This window comes from Eumetopias jubatus, unplaced genomic scaffold, assembly GCF_037043125.1.
Source record: "Eumetopias jubatus isolate StellerSeaLion01/CBP00866 unplaced genomic scaffold, mEumJub1_p1.0 scaffold_8, whole genome shotgun sequence".
NCBI classification, from domain to species: domain Eukaryota; kingdom Metazoa; phylum Chordata; class Mammalia; order Carnivora; family Otariidae; genus Eumetopias; species Eumetopias jubatus.
Window position 1 is genome coordinate 54,578,667 of NW_028274814.1, and position 20,807 is coordinate 54,599,473.

General features: G+C 35.4%; 1 protein-coding gene across 1 annotated transcript in view; it reads left to right on the forward strand.

Annotated features, from left to right (window-relative positions):
• Window positions 1-20,807, forward strand: part of PIK3C2G (phosphatidylinositol-4-phosphate 3-kinase catalytic subunit type 2 gamma) — a 344,412-nt gene that overhangs the window by 51,158 nt on the left and 272,447 nt on the right. Inside the window, 5 exon segments of the mRNA XM_088025563.1 lie at window positions 3,018-3,034; window positions 3,036-3,093; window positions 5,872-5,994; window positions 10,981-11,014; window positions 15,832-16,027. Coding sequence (XP_087881689.1) covers window positions 3,018-3,034; window positions 3,036-3,093; window positions 5,872-5,994; window positions 10,981-11,014; window positions 15,832-16,027 — 428 coding nt within the window.

Here is a 20,807-nt window from a genome sequence, read left to right on the forward strand (position 1 = left end):
TTAACCATACTTTGTGAAAATTTAAAACCTTTTTATCTGGCTTCAATTGGTTAATATTTTGTTAAGGGTATTTGCATTTATATTGATGAGACACATCAGTCTGTATTTTTATTTTGTTGTAATGTTGTAGTTTGATTTTGATGTTGGAGTAGTACAGGACTTACAAGTTGAGAGATATTCCCTTTCAGTATATTCTGAAAGAATTTGAGATTTGATTTGATTTGATTTCTTCCTGAAATGTTTGATAAAATTTACCAACGAAATCATCTTTTCGGAGTTTTCCTTGTGGCAAGGATTTTAGTTATAAATTGTTTCTTTAATTGACATAAAACTACTCAAATTTTAAAGCCATCAACTTCCCTCTAAAGTTTAGTGGCATCCCACAAATTTTGATATGCTGGGCATTATTTCTTTAAATATTTCTCAACCCCATTCTTATGTCTCTAGAACTACAACTGCATGTGTGACTTTGACAGCTCTTAGATGTCATGTGTTAGTTTTTCTTCCCACTGTTTTTTTCCCTTCATGTTTCAATTAGGATAATTTCTCTTGACATATGTTCAATTTCATTGATAATTTCCTAGCTCATGGTTCAATCTGCTGATGAGCCCACTGAAGGAATTCAGCTCTAATATCACATATATTTTTATATTTCTTTCATTTAAATTTGCTTTTCTATATAGTTTCCATCTCTGTGTTGAAGTTCCCCATCTGATCATGCATATTGTCCATATTTTCTCCTAGATGCTGTAACATGTTAATTATAGTTATTTTAAAGTCCTTATCTGATTATTCCAACATCTAGGTCATATATAGATTTGTCAGTTGTTTCATCTACTGACAAAGGGTTATTGTATCTTGCTTTTTTATACAAATTGTAATTTTTGATTGAATGCTAAACATCGCATGGAGAATAGTAGAGAATGAGGTAAATTTAATTCACACCTGCAAATGGGCAATGTTCTTCTTCAGTTATGCTACTACTATGCATGGTTGATATAATCCAGTCAAGATTTGTGCTTTATTTGTGTTTTGTTATTATCATTATCGTAGGGCACTTCACACTTCAAATTTCTTCAAATAGTGGTTAGCCACTATTACCTGTACTTAGAGTGGAGTTTGTGCTGCCAGAATTTTGTCCTCAGTATTCTCGCTTCACTCAGCTTTCAACAGCCTCTGCTCGCCTATGCCACAGAGATTGTCCCTATCAATACTCTTACTCTGCTCTTTATTATTCAAAATAGACTCATCCTCTGTAGTAAGGTAAAGGGAGGTCTGTGTTGTAATGACCAATCACAGCCATAGGCAGACTGTGTTCTATAGTCTCAAGATTGGAACTTTCTGAGAATCCCTGCCCCTCCACATGGCAGCCAAACTGTGCCTTATATCTGTAGTTAGTCTTATACAGAAGATGATTTTCTGCCCTTTCTAACCCTGGTACTTGGCCTCTGATTGGTATCCATGTAGAATCTTGACTCAAGACAGAGTATCCTTCCCCTTCCCCATGGGCCAAAGGTTTTTGCTTTGACTTTCCCCTCACTGGCAAAGGATCTTCAGCTATGTCTACCTCTCATCCACAGGGAGACTGCTTTGCTTTCTCTCCCTTTCCCCACAAAGTAAGATTTTTTTGCCTGGGATCAGGGTGACAGAGAGTGTTCTGCCCCTCTGAGTGTTATAATTTTCCTAGTACCATCAACCAACAGCTTAAGACTTTTGCTTCTTTTTTTTTTAAATTTTTTATTGTTATGTTAATCACCATATATTACATCATTAGTTTTTGGTGCAGTGTTCCATGATTCATTGTTTGTTCACAACACCCAGTGCTCCATGCAGAATGTGCCCTCTTTAATACCCATCACCAGGCTAACCCATCCCCCTACCCTCCTCCCCTCTAGAACCCTCAGTTTGTTTTTCAGAGTCCATCATCTCTCATGGTTCCTCTCCCCCTCTGACTTACTCCCCTTCATTCTTCCTCTCCTGCTGTCTTCTTCTTTTTCTTTTTTCTTAAAATATGTTGCGTTGTTTCAGAAGTACAGATCTGTGATTCAACAGTCTTGCACAATTCACAGCGCTCACCGTAGCACATACCCTCCCCAATGTCTATCACCCAGCCACCCCATCCCTCCCAAGACTTTTGCTTCTTGTTAGAGAAGTCTCCACAGAAATGGGCAGGCCTTTGTGCCTGTCTCCCAGAAACAACTGATCATCTGTTACATACTGGACCACTAAATGGACCTTCATTTTCCTGAACAATATTTCCCCTAGACAGCTGGTAAGCATCCATGGAAAAGAGCTTAAATAATGGTTGTAAACTCTCCTTTCCAAACTGAAATGCTAGTTCATATCTGGCCCTTTAAGAATTTGTTATAATTTTTGTTAATTTATTCTTACCCTCTTGTATAGTGGTCACCTCTTTTTCCTGTGCTCTGCTAAAGGTCAAAGACTTTGTATGCCCCATCTCTGCTTTGAGGGGCCTATCATTCTTTGGAATCCAGTATATTTGGTCACTTGTGACCTCAAATCTCTAATGAGGTCAGGAAAAATTATGATTTTTGTATATTATCTGCCTTTTTTCATTGCAATGGTGTGACCAAATATCTATATTTTAAACTGAAATGGAACTCCAAAGACTATTTTTTAAAAAGATTTTATTTTTAAGTACTCTGTACACCCAACATAGGTCTCAAGCCCACAACTCTGTGATCAAGAGTCACATGCTTTCTGACTGAGCCAGCCAGGCACCCCTCCAAAGACTATTTTTAATCTTTAGAAACAATTTATAACAGCAATAACTAGTTCATCTGGAACAAAAATAATTCTAACTTCTCAATTTGTCTCTAAACTCATTAATTGAATTTGGCAATTTTCAGTGTGTAAATATAAATAGAAATTCACTAAGGTTTATATGAAACTTGGAAAATGGCAAGCTCTTATATGGCTGTTCCTTTGGTCTCCATCACAGCTAAATAACAGTGGGGAGGAAAGGATATGTTGTTTTGTTTTGTTTTGTCTTCCAGAAAGATGCAGAAGAGAAAGTTGTCACCAATCTTCTCCAATGTTCAAAATACTTTTAGGATATGCTTAATATCTAAAGTATTAAAATGCTGATCCTCAGAGTCCATGATACATCAATTATTTCCTAAAATAGACTTGGAATATACCACATAAAATAACAAAAGTGCATTATTGTCAGTTTTCACTAACCCAAAGAGTCAGAGATAGAAAGAATTTAGAGGTAGTCCAGTTCAAATCCTATGTAATGCAAAAATCTCTCGACATTCCTGTTTGCATACCTGTAATGTGGAGGAACTCTCTATTGACAGGACAGTCTCCCAAATTTTGAACAGACAATTTTTACAAAGATTTTCCTCATACTGAGTCAAAATGAGTGTCTCTAAGTTTCCAACCATTTGTTCTAATTTATCATTCCAGAGCTACTTACAGTATATCTAATCACCTTTTCACTTAGCCTTCAAATACTTGGAAATAGTTATCCTGTTTCCTTTTTCTTCTTTTTCTTCCAAGCTAAAGTTTCCTAGTACCATCAACTACCTTTAGTTTATGTCCATTAAACTATAGTCTTCTGCCTCAGGTCTCAGCACTGTGTGCTCCATCTGTGACCCAAACTCCCTTCTCTATCACATAATACTAGATGTTCTGAAATGTTACATGCCCAGCATTCAATTTTTCTTTCCTCCATTGTCTCTTCTTAGACAGTCATATCTAAATTCTTGGCCAGGTGTCACCTCTATGAAAATTATGCTCAAATTTAGTTTTAATATCACTTGAAATCAGATGCTAATGCATGTTTACTATCTGTAGAATCTCTCATATGGTGGATCAGCCACCATAAGATTTGTAAATTTTAGGCTAATTATTCCCCTTCTACAAGGGTTTGTGTGTGTGTGTGTATGTGTGTGTGTGTGTGTGCGTGCATGCACGTGCACACATACACCCATGTGTGTTTATATTAGGGGAAACTCCAGGGTTTTGGAATTTAGAAAAGTGTTTCCATAGAGCAGTTTTGCATTTGTTTCTGCTTGGGTCCAAATTGTCACTATATTCTGGAACAATTTTTTGGCATAAATTCCCGCCATAGTATAAATCCATACTTCCCAGCTACACATACAATTTTTCAGGTAGTCATTTTCCTCACCCAAAGCTCCTAGGTAAAGAGAGGCTTTCTTAAAAGCTCTCTTGGTCAGTAGGCATAGTTTTTCTCCCACCTTTTGCAGGTGACAGTCTATCCAGTGTCAGGGGTTTATTCAGAGATTTCAGCTCCAGATCTGCTCCTTTCCCTACTTCCCCCTACTGGTTTAGTCTAAAATCTCAGCACTTGTCCCATCTTGAGCAGTAAACACCATTCTCTAAGCCTGAAGGCCTAAATCTAATCTGATATTTCCCTCAGGCCATTGTAGCATCAATGTTGAAGACACTGCTCTGGCTTTAAGTTCCCTCTTTAAATTTCTGTCACCCAGAAATTTATCCTTTGTTTTGAGCTAAGCTATACATTTACACTTTGTTCTTACAGTTCATCTAGTGTTTATATGAGCATGTGTTCTGTGTGTGTGTGTCTTCTCAATCCAACAGTTGGCAGAGCTAGAATCTCATTGCATCTCCCAATATCTGGAGGTTGTGTCTGCTTGGTTGTTGCTGTGGAAGGTCAAGCTTTGCATATCAAAAATCACATGCATCATAATCCCATCAAAAATCTTCCCAACATTTGTTGCCATAATTAATGGCACCCTATCTTCTTGGTTTCCCAAGCATAAAACTTCAGAATCATTTAAATCCAAACTTTCTGTTGGCCCACACATCTAATTAATCATCAAGTTAATTCTACTATTAGAAAAATTCACGTAGAATATTCTAGCAATCTCAGCGATTCAGGAATGTAATGAATATAATATTTATTTTTCAGAATTTGAGGAAGATTAAATGAGATAAATAGATCAGATATGAAGCACTTCAAGACTAGAGTTAAGAGATGGAGTAAATTAGCTACTCACTGACCCAAGTCAACTCAGCATTTGCATTTTAATTAGTAATATTTTAAGGATTTCCTCAAATTCACATCACACATCTACTTCAAATGTATGAATGAAAACTAAACATAGCACTAATACATGCCCTTCTCATATTTATTACCTTTCAGTTTCTATTTTATTGGTTATATGAAGATGTACAGTGTCTGATTTCTCATATAAACTGAAAAATTTATGTGAATGAGTAAAAATAAAAAATGAATTAATTAGCTAAAATTTAACCCTTATTCTCTGTCAGGCACTTTTTCATATTTTATCTTATTTAATCATTATAGCAACCCTATAATTAATCATTATTTTTCCAATTTTACAGAAGAGAAAACTTAGATCCACAGAAGTTAATTAGATAATAGTCGCAGGTACAAATGGAAAAGAACCAGGATTTTAACACAGATAACCTTACTGTAGAGCTAAAAACAAAGTCTACTATACTGTTTGGAATGAGTATATTAATAGTATATCAAAAGTTGGGTTGCTCTTCTTTGGGAAAGTCTAATTTGTCAAGTCCAGTTTCAAATGTGATACCCAGAACTAAAGTCCTGTCCAGATTATACACATGGAAAATGTGGTGGGGATATTAACTTCCTATTTATGGAGAGTATATGACTTTCAATTTAATTAATAATGAAGTAGATCTGCTGTCAGGCATATCACAATGTTGACTCATATTGAGTTCACACACAAATAAAACAACTGGCTTTTTCCATAGGAATTACTCATAAATTTTTCTTCTCCATGTTATAATCAAGTAGTTGTGTTTTCTTAATCTGGAAAAGATTTAAGATGTATTCCAAATAAATTGCATCTTCTTATTTTTCATCCATAGCAAAATGTAGATAATATTATTGAAGAAGTAAAAAATATATGCAGTGTTCTGGGGTGTGTGGAGACCAAACAAATTACAGATGCTGTAAATGAACTACATCTAATTCTTCAGAGAAAAATAGAGGTAAATATACTCATTTATTAGACAGTAATTATTTTAAACCTGAGTTCAATAATTAATAAAGAAGAGAGAAAGAATTTTGAGTAAGTACTGTGTGTTTGTGTGTATGTGTCTGTGTATGTGTTTGCACACGTAATTTCAATCATTTGGGGCTGATGGAAACTTGATTCTATTATACCAAAAGGATTTAATTAAATTAAAAGGAAATTTCTTACACCTTTGAAGTTTGTAACTGCAATATATCTTCCAAGTGAGACTGAAACCAATCCTACCATTCTACCTAGAGGAATAGTTTATATAATAACATTCACAGGCAAGTGTTTATATAGACTATTAATGGCTCTCATGTGCACCAGTATATGCAGGGGCAAGTATCCATGCTTACATGGACAAGCACATATACAGGAAAGAAAAGACCAGTTTTTGTAATATCTTTTGCTGAATTTGCAATGCACACTGCTTATATGATCCCACAGCATGCAATAATATCCTGTTTTCTTCAGTTTAAAATATAAGTATTAGGTGATTTTTTTTTTAATCTCAGAAATCTGATGTAGAATTACATGTGTGATTACTGTCCAAGAAAAAGATTAGTAAATTTGGTCACAATAAATCCATTCAATCTTGTTATTAGTTTAGCAAATGATGAAACAGAAAGATATGATAATAATAATAACTAATACTTCATAGTGCATTGCAATAATAAAATAGTTTCACTTATTTATTATTTCATTTTTATTTTATTTCAATTCATCCTCATATCAATGCCATGAAGTTGGTATTTTAATGTTAATTTTATTATTAAAATCTGATGCTTAGAATGCTTATGTACAGAGGATTAATAAGTAGCAAAATAGAGATTTGAACCCAGGACTCTTCCTCAATATATGTGAAACTTCATAGCAGAGAGTGATTACATGCATTCCTTATCTGCATGGAAAGCACAGACTACCTTGAATATGTCAGGTTTCTTCTGTAAAACTGGAACAATAATAATTAATTATAGGGTTGCTATAATGATTAAATAAGATAAAATATGAAAAATGACTGACAGCCTCTTCCTCAAAACATATATGAAACTTCATAACAGAGTGATTACATTCATTCCTTATCTGCATGGAAAGGAACAGCACAGGCTACCTTGAATATGCCAGCACTGAAATTTCAAAAAGATTTATTTAGAAAGTGGACAATTATACTAGTATATATAAATCATCATCATTGTTTCAAATAGATGACTATGAAAAAAATCAGTAATTTCTTAATGTCATATTTCATAAGTTTTATTTTAACTAGAACTTGTTTTTGTAATTAGAGAGTAATAATGAACATAGAAATTTAAATACCTTATTTGCATTACATAGTGACAGCGATGACTCAGGAGCAGTGGAATCATCCTACCAAAAGATTTTCCAGATAAACATTCATTAAAAGCTAAAATCCCAAAGCAAAGAAGAAATCAAAATTTAAAAAATATAATGAATAAATACCAAAATTTGATGTCTGAAATTAATAACTATTTATTTTATTACATTTTTCTTAATGGGAAAATATCTATTCTTATACCTTCCAATTACAGAAGAAAATGAAATAACTATGTAGTCTCCAAATCTGTTTTTATATGTACATATTAATATTCATGGTCTTCTTAAATGATAACAAGGTAAAAAATTTGAAGTGATCACACTTAATCTGGTCATATTTTTTATTCTGTGTCAGAATGGGAAAATTATACGTAGTCTTGAAAAGCCTATCATCAGTATGTTGTGAAAATAAGTATTTTGACAAACTCAAAAACTTAAGAATTATATGATGCTAAGAAGAGCTTTCCTTTGCATATAACCCAGTTATATGCAAACAATGAATCATGGAACACTACATCAAAAACTAATGATGTAATGTATGGTGATTAACATAATAAAATAAAATTTAAAAAAAGAATTTATATTAATATATTGAAAAAAAAAAGAAGAGCTTTCCAATAGCTAAAGTTAAGTCAGGATAACGAGATAGCGAGAGTTAACTTTCAACAAGCAACTAGTTTCTCTTAGATTATCATATTTGGAAGGCAGCTATGCTCACCACTATACCACCAACGCAAATTATCATATTTGGGAGACATTATAAGCACGTAGAGCTGATGATAAAATACAAAGAGTTTAAGGTCACACAAATATGATTTGAACTCAATATCTACCAGTTTTTAGCTGAACATCCTTGGGAAAATTAATTCACATCTCTGAGCTTCAGCTTTCCTCATTGCATGTACACATGCATAAAAAACTAACTAAATAAATAAATAATGGCAGAATTTGCAGGGTTTCTCTGAGCATTACAAATAATGTTAATAAAGGTCCAGATGATAGTGTTTCTTGCATGAGTCATTATTATTACTGGAGATAGTGGGTGCTGGTGGTAGTTTTGGAGACGCCTCCCCATGTAACAAACATGAAGGTTTTAATTTGCACAAGCACCACTTAGGTCCTCATTTTCTCACAACAATTGATTATAGCCAGCCTCATGACAGATGTGAGCCTTTGCCGGAGGAGGAGACCACATGCATGAATGTGGGCACATGTCTTTCCACCTGTTAAGACCACTTGGTTGTGCTTCAATTTTTATGTCCGGCTTTCAGTGAATCAGTACAAACAACTGATCAAAGAATGAGGAAAATCTAATTTTAAGATAAAACACTTCTAATGCTATTAAAATATTACTAGATACAAAAAGCTCTATCTTTAAAACATTCATTTTCTGAAACTCCCTAAAAGAACAAAAATAACAATTTTCTTAGAAATATCAAAACTTCAATATAGCTGAAGCCAAAAGAATCCTTCAAAGAAAAACTGAGTATTTCCTAGGAAAGCTATGAACAATTATAATTCTCAAAAAAAACTCATATTCACATTTCACATTTCTTATCCACTTATGAGCACTAAATTATATATGATTATTGACACATAAAAATAAAGAGTTGACAATCACGAGTTTTATTTCATATATGTCAATGGCAAAAAATAGTTTAATACCCCTTAATAAGCAGATTCTTATTTTGAATACACTTTAAAAGTTCACTTATTCTGACCTTCATTCAAATTTTTTGTTCATCTCTTTCTCTAACCTAACCATGAGCCCACCTATATAAGAATGTTGGTACAAATAGTAAGCACATTTTTCAGAATTCGTGTAGTAACCAACTGCAGTTAACAATGCCAAAGTATCTACAGTGTGTCTACCCACCATGAACCGAAGATCAAAGAAATACTGAGAAAAATGAATCTTCTGCCAACAAACTCAAATTTGAGAAGCTTTCCTTTCCCTTGGCTGCATTTTTTGGTCAACTTGTAAGAGACTATTTCCTGCCATACAGAGAAGTAATTAGGTATTTATTAAATGTAAGTTTTGGCAAGATGATGAATTATATCACAAATACAATTATACTCTCGCTCATGCTCTCACTCAGCATTGGAAACAATTTCCATCCTTCAAAATTATATTCCAGATTCTCACATAATATATTTCCATTACATGTTTGTACAATAAATGAAACACAAAGTGAAAAATATGGTCTTACATATTGTGCTGTAGGTGGATGTCATGGTGATTTTAAAATACAAGTTTATATTTCTGAATAAATTGAATTCTAGTGAAGTCAAGCTAACATTTTTAATAGTCTCACCCACATGGATGGGGTGAAGATCTTATGTGTAGTTACTAAGTCTAGTGGTTGAAACTATGCTCCAGTGAAATATTGTATCTAAGAGAAAAACTTCTGAAAAGGTTCATATGAACAATGCTTTTAAGTGAAAAGCTGTATATAAATTTAATTACATTTTAAAGACGATAGAAGTGTTTTCTCTCTAAAGGAATATTGTAGCAAGTTCTTTGTTACAAGAAAACAATTATTCCTCAGTTTGTTTGAGAAACTGGGCTTTCATTAATTAAAAGCAAACTTGTCCAAGCAAAATTTTTAAAAAATTAGCATTAATTAAAATGGATCATAGGGCACCTGGGTGGCTGAGATGGTTAAGCGTCTGCCTTCAGCTCGGGTCATGATCCCAGGGTCCTGGGATCGAGTCCCGCATCGGGCTCATTGCTCAGCAGGGAGTCCGCTTCTCCCTCTCCCTCTGCCTCTCCACCTGCTTGTTCTCTCTCTGTCTCTCTCGCAAACGAATAAATAAAATCTTTAAAAAAAATGGATATTAGAAAATGTTTTTGCTTTTGTACTGAAACTTTATTTTTAGTGAATCTGTGAATCACCTTACATAGGTTTTGTGATAATGAATTTATCACCAGCGATTCCTAAACCACTAAAGTAATTTTAGGCCTCTAACAAATATAAATGCAAATAAACAAACAAGCAAATAAATAAATAAAACCATACTAATAGAAGTGAACAAAAATGACAATAAAAAATAAAATTTCAGGTAGTACTTTTTAAAAAAAATTTAGGATATGGTCACCAATGTTTTACTATCAGTTTTTTTAAAATCTCCTAAGAATAAATAAAAAATGAAACCATATCATGAGTCTGTATAATTTTGCCCACGTCGATCCAGCCCTCTTTTCATTGCAGCCCAAACTTTGCAAGTGAATAACTGCTAATAATAAGAACTGGACATATTAAACAGAGAATTAAAATGCACTTATTTCAAAAAATCATTCCCTGCTGTGGAAGGGGAAGTGAGGTTAGCCAATATATACAGAACTGTTGTAATAATACTAAATAGGCTTAACTTATTCTAAATTTTTTTCAGTCAAAAAATCTAGACTGTTTACTAAAATATTCAGAAGGCTTTTCTTTCATCTTACAATTTAGCTTCCTTCTGTTTATGAAGCAACACTGATATATGACACCAATAAATATTTCGTGTTTTTACCATGCCAGAGAAACTTTAGTGTTTAGATCTGGATATTATCAGTTTGATTGTTTTGTGAATTTGTTTTCTAAATAACAATTGTATCTTCGCACTTATTTTTCTTTTTCAGAATTTTCATCAAAATTCAGAGACTTCAGCAAAAGGTAAAACCCACATTTAAAAAAAACAAGTTATAGAAACCAAAATAATTTATTGTTTTTTCAATTATTCATCCAAATATAAAGGTAACACATACACAGAAATATTTTTTGAAGTGAAAATGCTTTGCTAAAACTCTTTTTACTGATGGAAATGATTATTCTACAAGTGAATAAAAATCCACTCTCTAAACTTCTAGCCTGACATTTTTAAAGAAATGGGAAAAGTCAAGAGATCTATAAAAATGAAAGGAATACTGAAAATATTCTTATAACCATTCCAAGAAAATATAAAATTTTATTTAGCTAATTATATGTTGATGCAAGTAGAGTCAGAAAAGTAGCAGATGTCTTTCTTCAAAGTCACTAATTTCAGATTTAAATTCAAACTCTATTTGAAAGACCAATTGAATATAATATGTAGGAGGATTAGGTTCTGGAATAATTAGTGTTCACAGAGGCTCTGAGCCTATAAAACTGCAAGCCACAGAAGGACTTCACCTCTACAGAAAATAGTGGATGAGTAATAGTATGATATAGAGCAAAGAACCCAGCTTTTTAATTTCAACTCTGCCACTTTTTGACTCTGTGTGATCTTAGAGAATTCTTTGATCCTAAGTTTCCCTAATATGCATAGAAGTCATGATAGCATTTAATGTGCAGGATGTGGTCAGAGTTGTTCCTGTTTGCAAAAGCAAATGGTATTTGGCATATCAACACTCTAAGTACCTTCAAGGAAACTAACCCACAGATGTTCAACTCACACTCTAGGTGTAGAGGTCATAGTGAAGTACAGATGATAACCCCAACCTGCCTTCCAAGCCTTAATCGTTTTTGGGAGAAAGTTATGGACAGAGGGATATCTTCTCAACTCTAATTCCCACCAGTCAAAAGAAGACACAATTACATTTGAAGAACTCCACTTCACATCACAGAGGAAAATGGAATGGCAGAGGGTATGGAGAAAAAACAAACAAACAAATTGCTAGTGCAAAAATCCCTGTTCAGGCATTCATAAAACTCCAGAATATCATAAAAGAAAGGAAAAGATAGACACCCCCTAAAAATATCACTAACAGAGTCCAAGTGATAGAATGAGGAGTCAACAAACTGTAGGTATGCTTATACGGAATTGGACCTCCCTTTCTTTTAGGAATGTTGGAATAAAATGCCTTTATCCCATATTCCTCAGGGGTTGAGATATAAGATCCCACAAAACTGTGTAGGAATGTTCCCAAAGGTTTATATTCAATGCTAAATCATCACAGATTCTAATTAATGTATTTTAATCAAAAATATATTGCCACTGTTTCTCAATTTTATGATACTATAACTCTTTTCCCAGAGTAAAATCAGGTGTGATAAACATTATTACTCCATATTTCACCACCAAGCCTAGTATCTTGTGTCCCTAGTACATTTCTGAGGATATCTGAAATGTACTCTTCAACCAGAATTCTGGTGGTAAAACATAATGCATAAGTACACATCTCTATATTACCTCAAAAAAGCAAATTATAACCAAGAACTGTATTTCTGCACAAGAAATCAAGAGTAGTTTTTGAGTAATTATCCAAATAATTAAGATTTCCCAAAATACATGCTGGGGCTTGAATTAATAAGATCTCTGAACCAACTTTATGATTTATTTTAGATGTGTATTCATTTGCACAAGATTGAGAATTAACAAGAAGTTTGCTACTTCCCCGCTTCAGAGTACCAACAGCACAATGTGGGGACCTGGGAAACATGTTTCTATAAATTTATAATTCCCTGCCTCTGTTGTTCAGGAGAATCCCTATTGGTTGGCCTCCAGAGTTTGATGAGTCCTATGCTGCTTTACTCTTCTGTTTTATTAATTGCTACTGCTGATTTCTCAGAGAATTTTAATTAGAGCTCTTTCATGCTGCTTGTCCCCTCAGACTGTTTCAACAAAGGACACCAGTTTAAGTAAAAATTTGGCCATCTTATAAATTTTGTACAAATTTATGAATAACTAAGTGAATAATAGCATGTGTTGAACAACAACAACAACAACAAAAAATTTAATTATGGACAGCCCTACTGAGGGGCAGGATGTGGGAAGAAGCTCCATGCTGAAAATAGCCTGTTTTTTTGAGTAGCCAAATTGTCTGGTAATGGAACACTGCAGACTAATGGAGGAAAAGCCTGGCTCTTTGTATTATTTTCTTTGCAAAACAACTAGAAACTACAAGCAATTTATGCTTCAGAAACAACTTGATGAGGAAGTGCATGTGTTTGAAAAAAACAACAGCACTATTGTGTGACTTGACTTGGCATGCATCAAATCACATCAAATCACATCAAATCACAGTCTTTTTTTAAGAACGAATTTTCTAACGATGTGCTTACTCGTTCTCTCGACTCCTCAGCGGCCTGGGGTTTGGTCACAGCGCTCTTCTCTGAGTTGTGGGGGGCGCCCCGCTCAGGCCCGGAAGTGCGCCAAGCCGCCGCCACCGTGGGCGGGGCTGTGTGCCGCAGGGGTGTCTGGGACCCCAAATGGGACAGATGAGAGCAACGTCCTGGTCAGCCTGTGGAAGCGGAACCTCGAGTCTGGAGAAGAACTGGGGTCCCAGGCTGGACCACTACAAAAGCAAGGCCATACAGCCCATCTTCCTCATCAGGTATTCCCAATACCGTATGGATGCCTCCTCGCAAAAGGATTTCACTACCGACTCCCCTAGACGGCAGACGGGCTGAACTAACTGGTGTCCGACTTGCAAGCTTGGCGTTGAAGCTTAATAAAATCGAGCATTCCTCCATGACTCACATAATAGAAACCACTGACATCATCAGCAAACATGTGCCAGGAGGCTGCAAAGTCAGCACAGACTTGCTGAGGGAAGGAGCCCCCATCTACCCTATGGAGTGGAACCTGCCCAAGTCTCAGTGGAAGCCAGAAAGGGAGGGTATTACGAAGGCAGAGCCCGAAGGGAGGTGTCCTCCCAAACTGCAGCCGCCCAGCAGACGCCAGGCAGCGGAACAGTTTGGAGGCCATGCGCTCTTCCGCAACGTGTTGTGTCTGGCGCCACACTTCCTCGGCAGCCATGGCATTAGCCACTTGGTGGTCCCGCCCAGTGGCCAAGTAGGGCTCAGGACCCTCGGGGACGCAGAGTTCAGGCCTCCTGACAAGATCGCCCGCTCTCCTCCGCCCTGTGCCTAGTTCAGTGGGTGCCACTAAAGAACCACAGATTCCTTCTCCGTCTTCCCCCCACCACGGGCTAAGCTGCAGTTCCATGTCATTTCTCCAGGACGAAGTGGCAGAAAAATAGAAATACCGAAAAGGTGGCATTACCGCATGTTTTTCTGGCCCAGGATGGGAAAGGATAGCATTCAGATCAGACCAGCCTGATTTCTTTCTCAGGGTTTTCTGCCTTACGCTTGTCTACCAGAACGAACCTGTAGGATTTAAGGAGCCTATTTCGGGGATTGGTCGAAGGCTGACAGATGCTGTGTGAGGGTGATGGACAGATTCACACCGACGGGTCTTTGACCATGACCACAGCTAGCTGTGCGAACCCTCCGGAGACTCCTTCAGCCAAGCCCATCGGGCATGAAGGACTCCGAGGAGGGCACCGGAGCTTCCATTCACAACTTCACTTCATACTGTTTTTTCATTTCCTAAACCGTTTTATCGCTTAAATATTTGTCGAAGATAGTCCTGATCTGGCTTAAAAAATAATAATGATTGAGCTTTTATATTTGGGTTTACTCATTTAACTTTTGAAACACTATTGTAGTGGAATATTAAAAACAATCACAAGTGAGTATATTAATGTATATGCATATTAATGCATACAAAATGTCAGTAGTGAGAATTATTCCCTGGCCCCACTAAGAGGTCTGACACTGAACTCGACCCGTGGGATAACGTTCATCATCCTCATAAGCTTCTCCATTGTAATGGCGTCATCTTTCCTGATTTTGATTCAAAGTTCACAACCTGTACTACCTGGTCCATTTCATCAGTCTCTTCTTCCTCTCAGGTAGGAATTTTTTCAGGAAAGAGAATTTATTGGGAGAACGAAAGCCAGGAAAGTTTACCTTAAATTCAGTGATTAGGTCTTTTCATATGGTCTGGGATATATTGGTATGCCTTTATTTAGTACACACTCGGAGCTATTAGCCCCTGTACTTAGTCTTTTTTTTTTTTTTCATTTTTCTTCCTTCATGACAAGTTACTTTTAGGAATAATCAATAAACCCCTCTTAAAAAATTAATAGTAAAACTTAAGGCTTTGATTTTGAAGAGATTTAATAAGCATCATAAATCTTTCATTTCAGGCTTATTTCAGATCCCAACCAGGTACTATTACTGTTCTCTTTTTACAGCAGCACAATGTATATGATTAGTGTTCAGTTAATGGTAAGCATCATAGCATCGTCAAATTTATTATGATTAATTTTTAGATGGGATTTGTTTGAAGTACTTCCAAGCCATGTAAAAAATCTGTTCCTTGTCTGAAAAGTAATTCTAAACAATAATAAACTGGAACAAAAAATATTGCAAATTATAGAATGCCAAATTAGTAATCAAAAACTCTGGTTTATGATTAAAGGCCATGCTTCCAAGATTTCTGCAACTGAAGATATGAAAGCTTATTGATTATCTACACTACGATCGGCTAATTCAGGCTGCATACAGAGGCACAAATGGCTAATTGGCTTCAGTTGGTGGATGGTCATTTTAATTAAATTTTATTTAAAATTTATCATAAGATATTTCAAAGTTGTAATTGATGGCTTACAATAAATATGGCCCTTCAGAGATGGCCCTGATTTCCATCCTTTTTTTCCCCTTAGGCTTGATAGAGAAAGTGACAACTGAACTATCCAGGTCCATCTACCAGCTTATCAATGCCTACTGCTGCAGCTTTTATGCAGATTTCCAGCCTCTAAATGTACCTGATGACATTTCCTATGTAAATCCTGGGCTCCATTCCCACCTTAGCTTCACGGTGTATGCAGTTCACAATATTCCAGAGACTTGGGTGCACAGGTGAGTGGTAGTGAGTTTTTCATAAAAATGTTAATTTTTACATGGCTTCTAATTAGAGTATAATTTGTCTTGTTCTTATTTGCAGGAGCAAAGATTTTGTAAAAATTTTGAAATTTAACCAGTGTAGATTTATCTTAAAACCATTTTTAAAAACTTCATTCCCAAATGCACATTCCTTTTTCCTCAAGTCTTTTCCCATTCTCCATATTAAAAATTGCTGCATATTGTCACTATATCATTAGGGAAGCCGAGAATGCTCATCCTATTTAGCGATTGCCCTAATTTTTTTAACATTTGAGTTTAAATGACTAATGCTAATTAATAGAACAGAGAGAGAGAGATAGCACACACAGGGAGTAGTACTTAATAGAAAAGAATCACTCTGATACCCATCAAGTTGTGAGTGGTAGATGTTTTGTGAAATTAGTACCTTGATAAAGTGGGAATTAGCCAAGAGTTATTTGAGTTACAATGGAAATTAACCACAATTATGCATGGAGCGTTGCTAGATTTTAGGTTGGCTCTATTATGCAGCATTTTTTTGAATAACATAATTAGATTAATATTATAATCATTTTAAATTCCTTGTAGATTAAATCTATAAGAGAATGTGGATTAAATCAATTAAAGTTAATAAGAGAATAGTAATTTATAAATGGATTTATTGTACCCACCCACTTCGCACCTCAAAGAAAAGCTGAAACCATTTCAGTAAAAGAGAAAAAATTGCTATATGTATTTTTGCAAGTAACTGACCTGTACAAATAGTTATAAAGTTAATTAGAAAGAAAAAAATTACCTTTGTAAAAAACACTATCTACCTGTGTACACATACACATAATTCTTTAAATCCATGAGATGAGGGGTCCCCTGGGTGGTTCAGTTGGTTAAGTGTCTGCCTTCAGCTCAGGTCATGATCTCAGGGTCCTGGGATTCAGCCCTGTGCCTGGCTCCCTGCTCAGTATGGGATCTGCTTATCCCTCTCCCTCTGCCCCTCCCCCCCTATTGTGCATGCGCACGTCCTCTCTCCCTCTCTCTATCAAGTAAATAAATAAAATCTTTAAAAATCAATCAATCAATGAGATGAGTATGTAAAAAACACTATTATCTACACATACCCATATTTCTTTAAATCCATGGGATGATTCTTTTATACCTTTTCTTTCTTAATTTTATGAAAATTTAAAGGCCTGATGTATAATATAATAAACTGCTACTCTGATGGTTTCTTACAATATTTTAACCATTAGTACATACTTATTAATTTTAATTAACATGGAAAAACTATGTAGCCAGATAAATATGGATAAAGCTATATGCACGAACCTTCATGTATATATGGGGTGACAGTGTTGTTTATGTTTTTCTATTTTTTTTCTATTCTCTGCTTCACTTATTTCTGATGTAATACTTATGATTTTCTTCCTTCATTTAACTTTGGACTTAGTTTGTTCCTCTTTTTCTAGTTCCTTCAATATAAAGTTAGGTTTTTTTTTTATACTTCTAATATAGGAATTTATAGTTATCAACTTCTCTCTTAGTACTGCTTCTGCTGCATCTCATAAGCTTTGGTATGGTGTGTGTTCATTTTCGTTTGTAACAATATATTTTCTAATTTCCCATTTGATTTCTTATTTGACCATTGATTATTCAAAAGTGTTAATTTCTATAAATTTGTTAATTTTCCAGTTTTCTTTCTGCTATTGATTTCTAGTTTTATCCCATTGTGGTCAGAAAATACATATGGTATGATTTCAGTCTTTTCAAATTTGTTAAGACTTGTTTTGTGACCTAACACATGATCTATGCTAGAGAATGTTCCATGTGTTCTATAGAAGAATGTGTATTCTCCTGTTATTGGATGGAATGTTCTGTATTTATCTATTAGGTTCAATTTGGTTGTTGTATCCATTATTAAAACAGGGCTATTGAAATCTACTATTATTGTGTTGCTATCTGTTTCTTCCTTCAGTTCTGTCAATGTTTGCTTAATATATTTGCTCCAATTTGGGGTGCATATATATTTACAATTGTTATATCCTCTTAACGAATTCACCCTTTTTATCATTATATAATGTCCATCTTTATCTCTTGTGACATTTTTTGACTTAAGGTCTATCATGTCTTATGTATGAAAGGCAACCCCTACTGTCTTTTGATTGCCATTTGTATGGAGCATCTTCTTCTGTCCTTTCACTTTCAGCCTATATGTGTCCTTAAGTCTAAAGTGAGTCTCTTGTAAGCAGCATATAATTGGATCTTATTTTTTTATCCATTCAGCTATGGTATGTCTTTTGATTGTGGCATTTACTCCATTTGCATTTAAGGTAACTAATGATAGGGAAGGACTTAACTATTGCCATTTTTTCCACTGTTTTCTATTCTTTTCCTCTCTTGCTGTCTTCTTTTGTGTTTTGTTGATTATTCATAATGGCATACTTTGATTCCTTTATTTTCTTTTGTGTATCTTCTCTAGATAGGCATTTTCTTTGTGATGACCATAGACCTTATATAAAGCATCTTACATTTAAAACAGCTTCAGTCACTTACAAAAACTCTGCTCTTTTTTTCTCCCCTCACCACACTTTATGTTATTGATACCACAAATTACATCATTTTGTTTTACATATTGTTATAATTATAGTTTTTTAATACTTTGCCTTTTACATTCTATACCAGAGTTAAGAGTTGTTCATGCACAATTACAAAGTATTTTACTGTATTCTGTATTGTCTACATATTTACCTTTACCAGTGACCTTTGTACTTTTGTATGCTTTTGTGTTGCTATCTAGCTAGCATCTTTTCATTTCAAATTTGAAGACTACCTTTAGCCTTTCTTGTAAATCAGATCTTGTGGTGATGACATTCCTCAGGTTTTGTTTATCTGGGAAAGTATGTCTTTCTCCTTTATTTTTGAAGGACACTTTTGCCAGATATAATATTCTTGATTAGCAATTTTGTCTTTCAGAACTTTGAATATATCATCCCACTCCCTTCTGGCCTGCAAGGGTTCTGCTGAGCAATCTGCTGATAAACTTATAAGATCTCTCTTTTGTGTGGTGGGTCACTTTTTTCTAGCTGCTTTCAAAAGTCTTTCTCTTTGACTTTTGATAATTTGATTTTAATGTGTTTTAGTGTGGTCTTCTTTGGGCTCATCCTAGTTTGGTTTGTGGGGTTTCTTGAATCTGGATGTCAATTTCCTTACACACAATTGAGAACTTTTCAGCTATTATTTCTTTAGATAAGCTTTCTGCCTCTTTTTCTCTACCTTCTCCTCCTAGACTCACATAACGTGTGTGTTTGTCTGGTTGATGATGTCCCAGAAGTCCCCTAAGCTTTCTTTACTCTCCTTCATTCTTTCTTTTCGTTCCTCTGACTGGATAACTTCAAATGACTTATCTTTGAGTTCATTGATTCTTTCTTCTGCTTGATCAGGTCTACTCTTGAAAATTTCTAGTGACTTTTTTTAAAATTCAATTATGTTCTTCAGTTCCAAAATTTCTGTGTGGTTCTTTTTAATATTTTTTGTCTCTTTGTTTATAATCTCATTGTGTTCATGCATTATTTTCCCGAGTTTGTTGAACATTTTTATGATGATTATTTTGAGTTTTTTGTCAGGTAATTCATATGCTTCGATTTATTTAAGGTTGGTTTCTGGAGATTTATTTTATTCCTCTTGTTGGGCCATATTCCCCTCTTTCTTTGTATGCCTTGTTACTTTGTACTGGAGTCTGTGCATTTGAAAAAAATACAGTCTTTATTGATTGGTTTCATACAGAGAAATAATGTCACCAATCAGCACAACCAGAGATTCTGGGGCCTTTCAAACCTTTTCTCTTCTCTGGATTTGTGTGTGTAAATTCCCAATTAGAGAGGTTTTGCTTCTTTCTTCAGGAGCTCATAATTTCTTGCTCCCCCTAGTGTCTGTCTATGGCACTACAAGTTTGCTGGTGCTGCTGTAAACTCCCTGGCTGTTTTTGTTTGTTTGTTTGTTTTAGGATTTTACTTATTTATTTGAGACAGAGAGAGAGAGTATGAGCAGGAAAGGGGCAGAGGGAGAAGCAGACTCCCCACTGAGCAGAGGGAGAAGCAGACTCCCCACTCAGCAGCCTGATGTGGGATCATGACCTGAGCTGAAGGCAAGATGCTTAACCTACGGAGCCACCCAGGAGCCCTACCCTCAGCTGTTTTGGGTTCTCAGCTCTTCCCTGGCATCCAGAGTACACCAGGTCCCATCTATGCTATGAGTTGGGTAAGGCAGAAACCAGTCTTTCAGGCTGCCACCCAAAAAGCCGGAACACTGGACACACACTCCAGCTCTTTTTCTCCTTTGATAGAAGCCAGAAGTTGAGGATTCTTTCCTGTTCATTTTGCACTGAGAAGCCAGAAGTTGGGTTTTTTTTTTTTTTCCTGTTCATTTTGCAATGAGTTGGGGATTTTTTTCCTGTTCATTTTGCACTGAGATGGGACAGTGGCAAGTGAATTTGTGCTAGTTGAAACCATTGGCTTTGTTCTCAGAGGCCCCGAACCTGGTACCCATTCCTATTCAGCATTTAGATTTAGGCAGGACAGAAAGTAGTCCCTTAGATAGCCCCTTAAAAAGTCTGAATGCTAGACATATATTCGGTCTTCTCTTTCCCACCCCAGGGAAAGGTTGAGAGTTGGGAGTTTCCTCCTGATCACTCTACACTCTGCCAGGGAAGGAGTTCTGGAAAAGGACACAAATTTTCCTACTGATTTCTATGTGACTGGTTTGTACTTGCCTGGAGTGCAAGAGC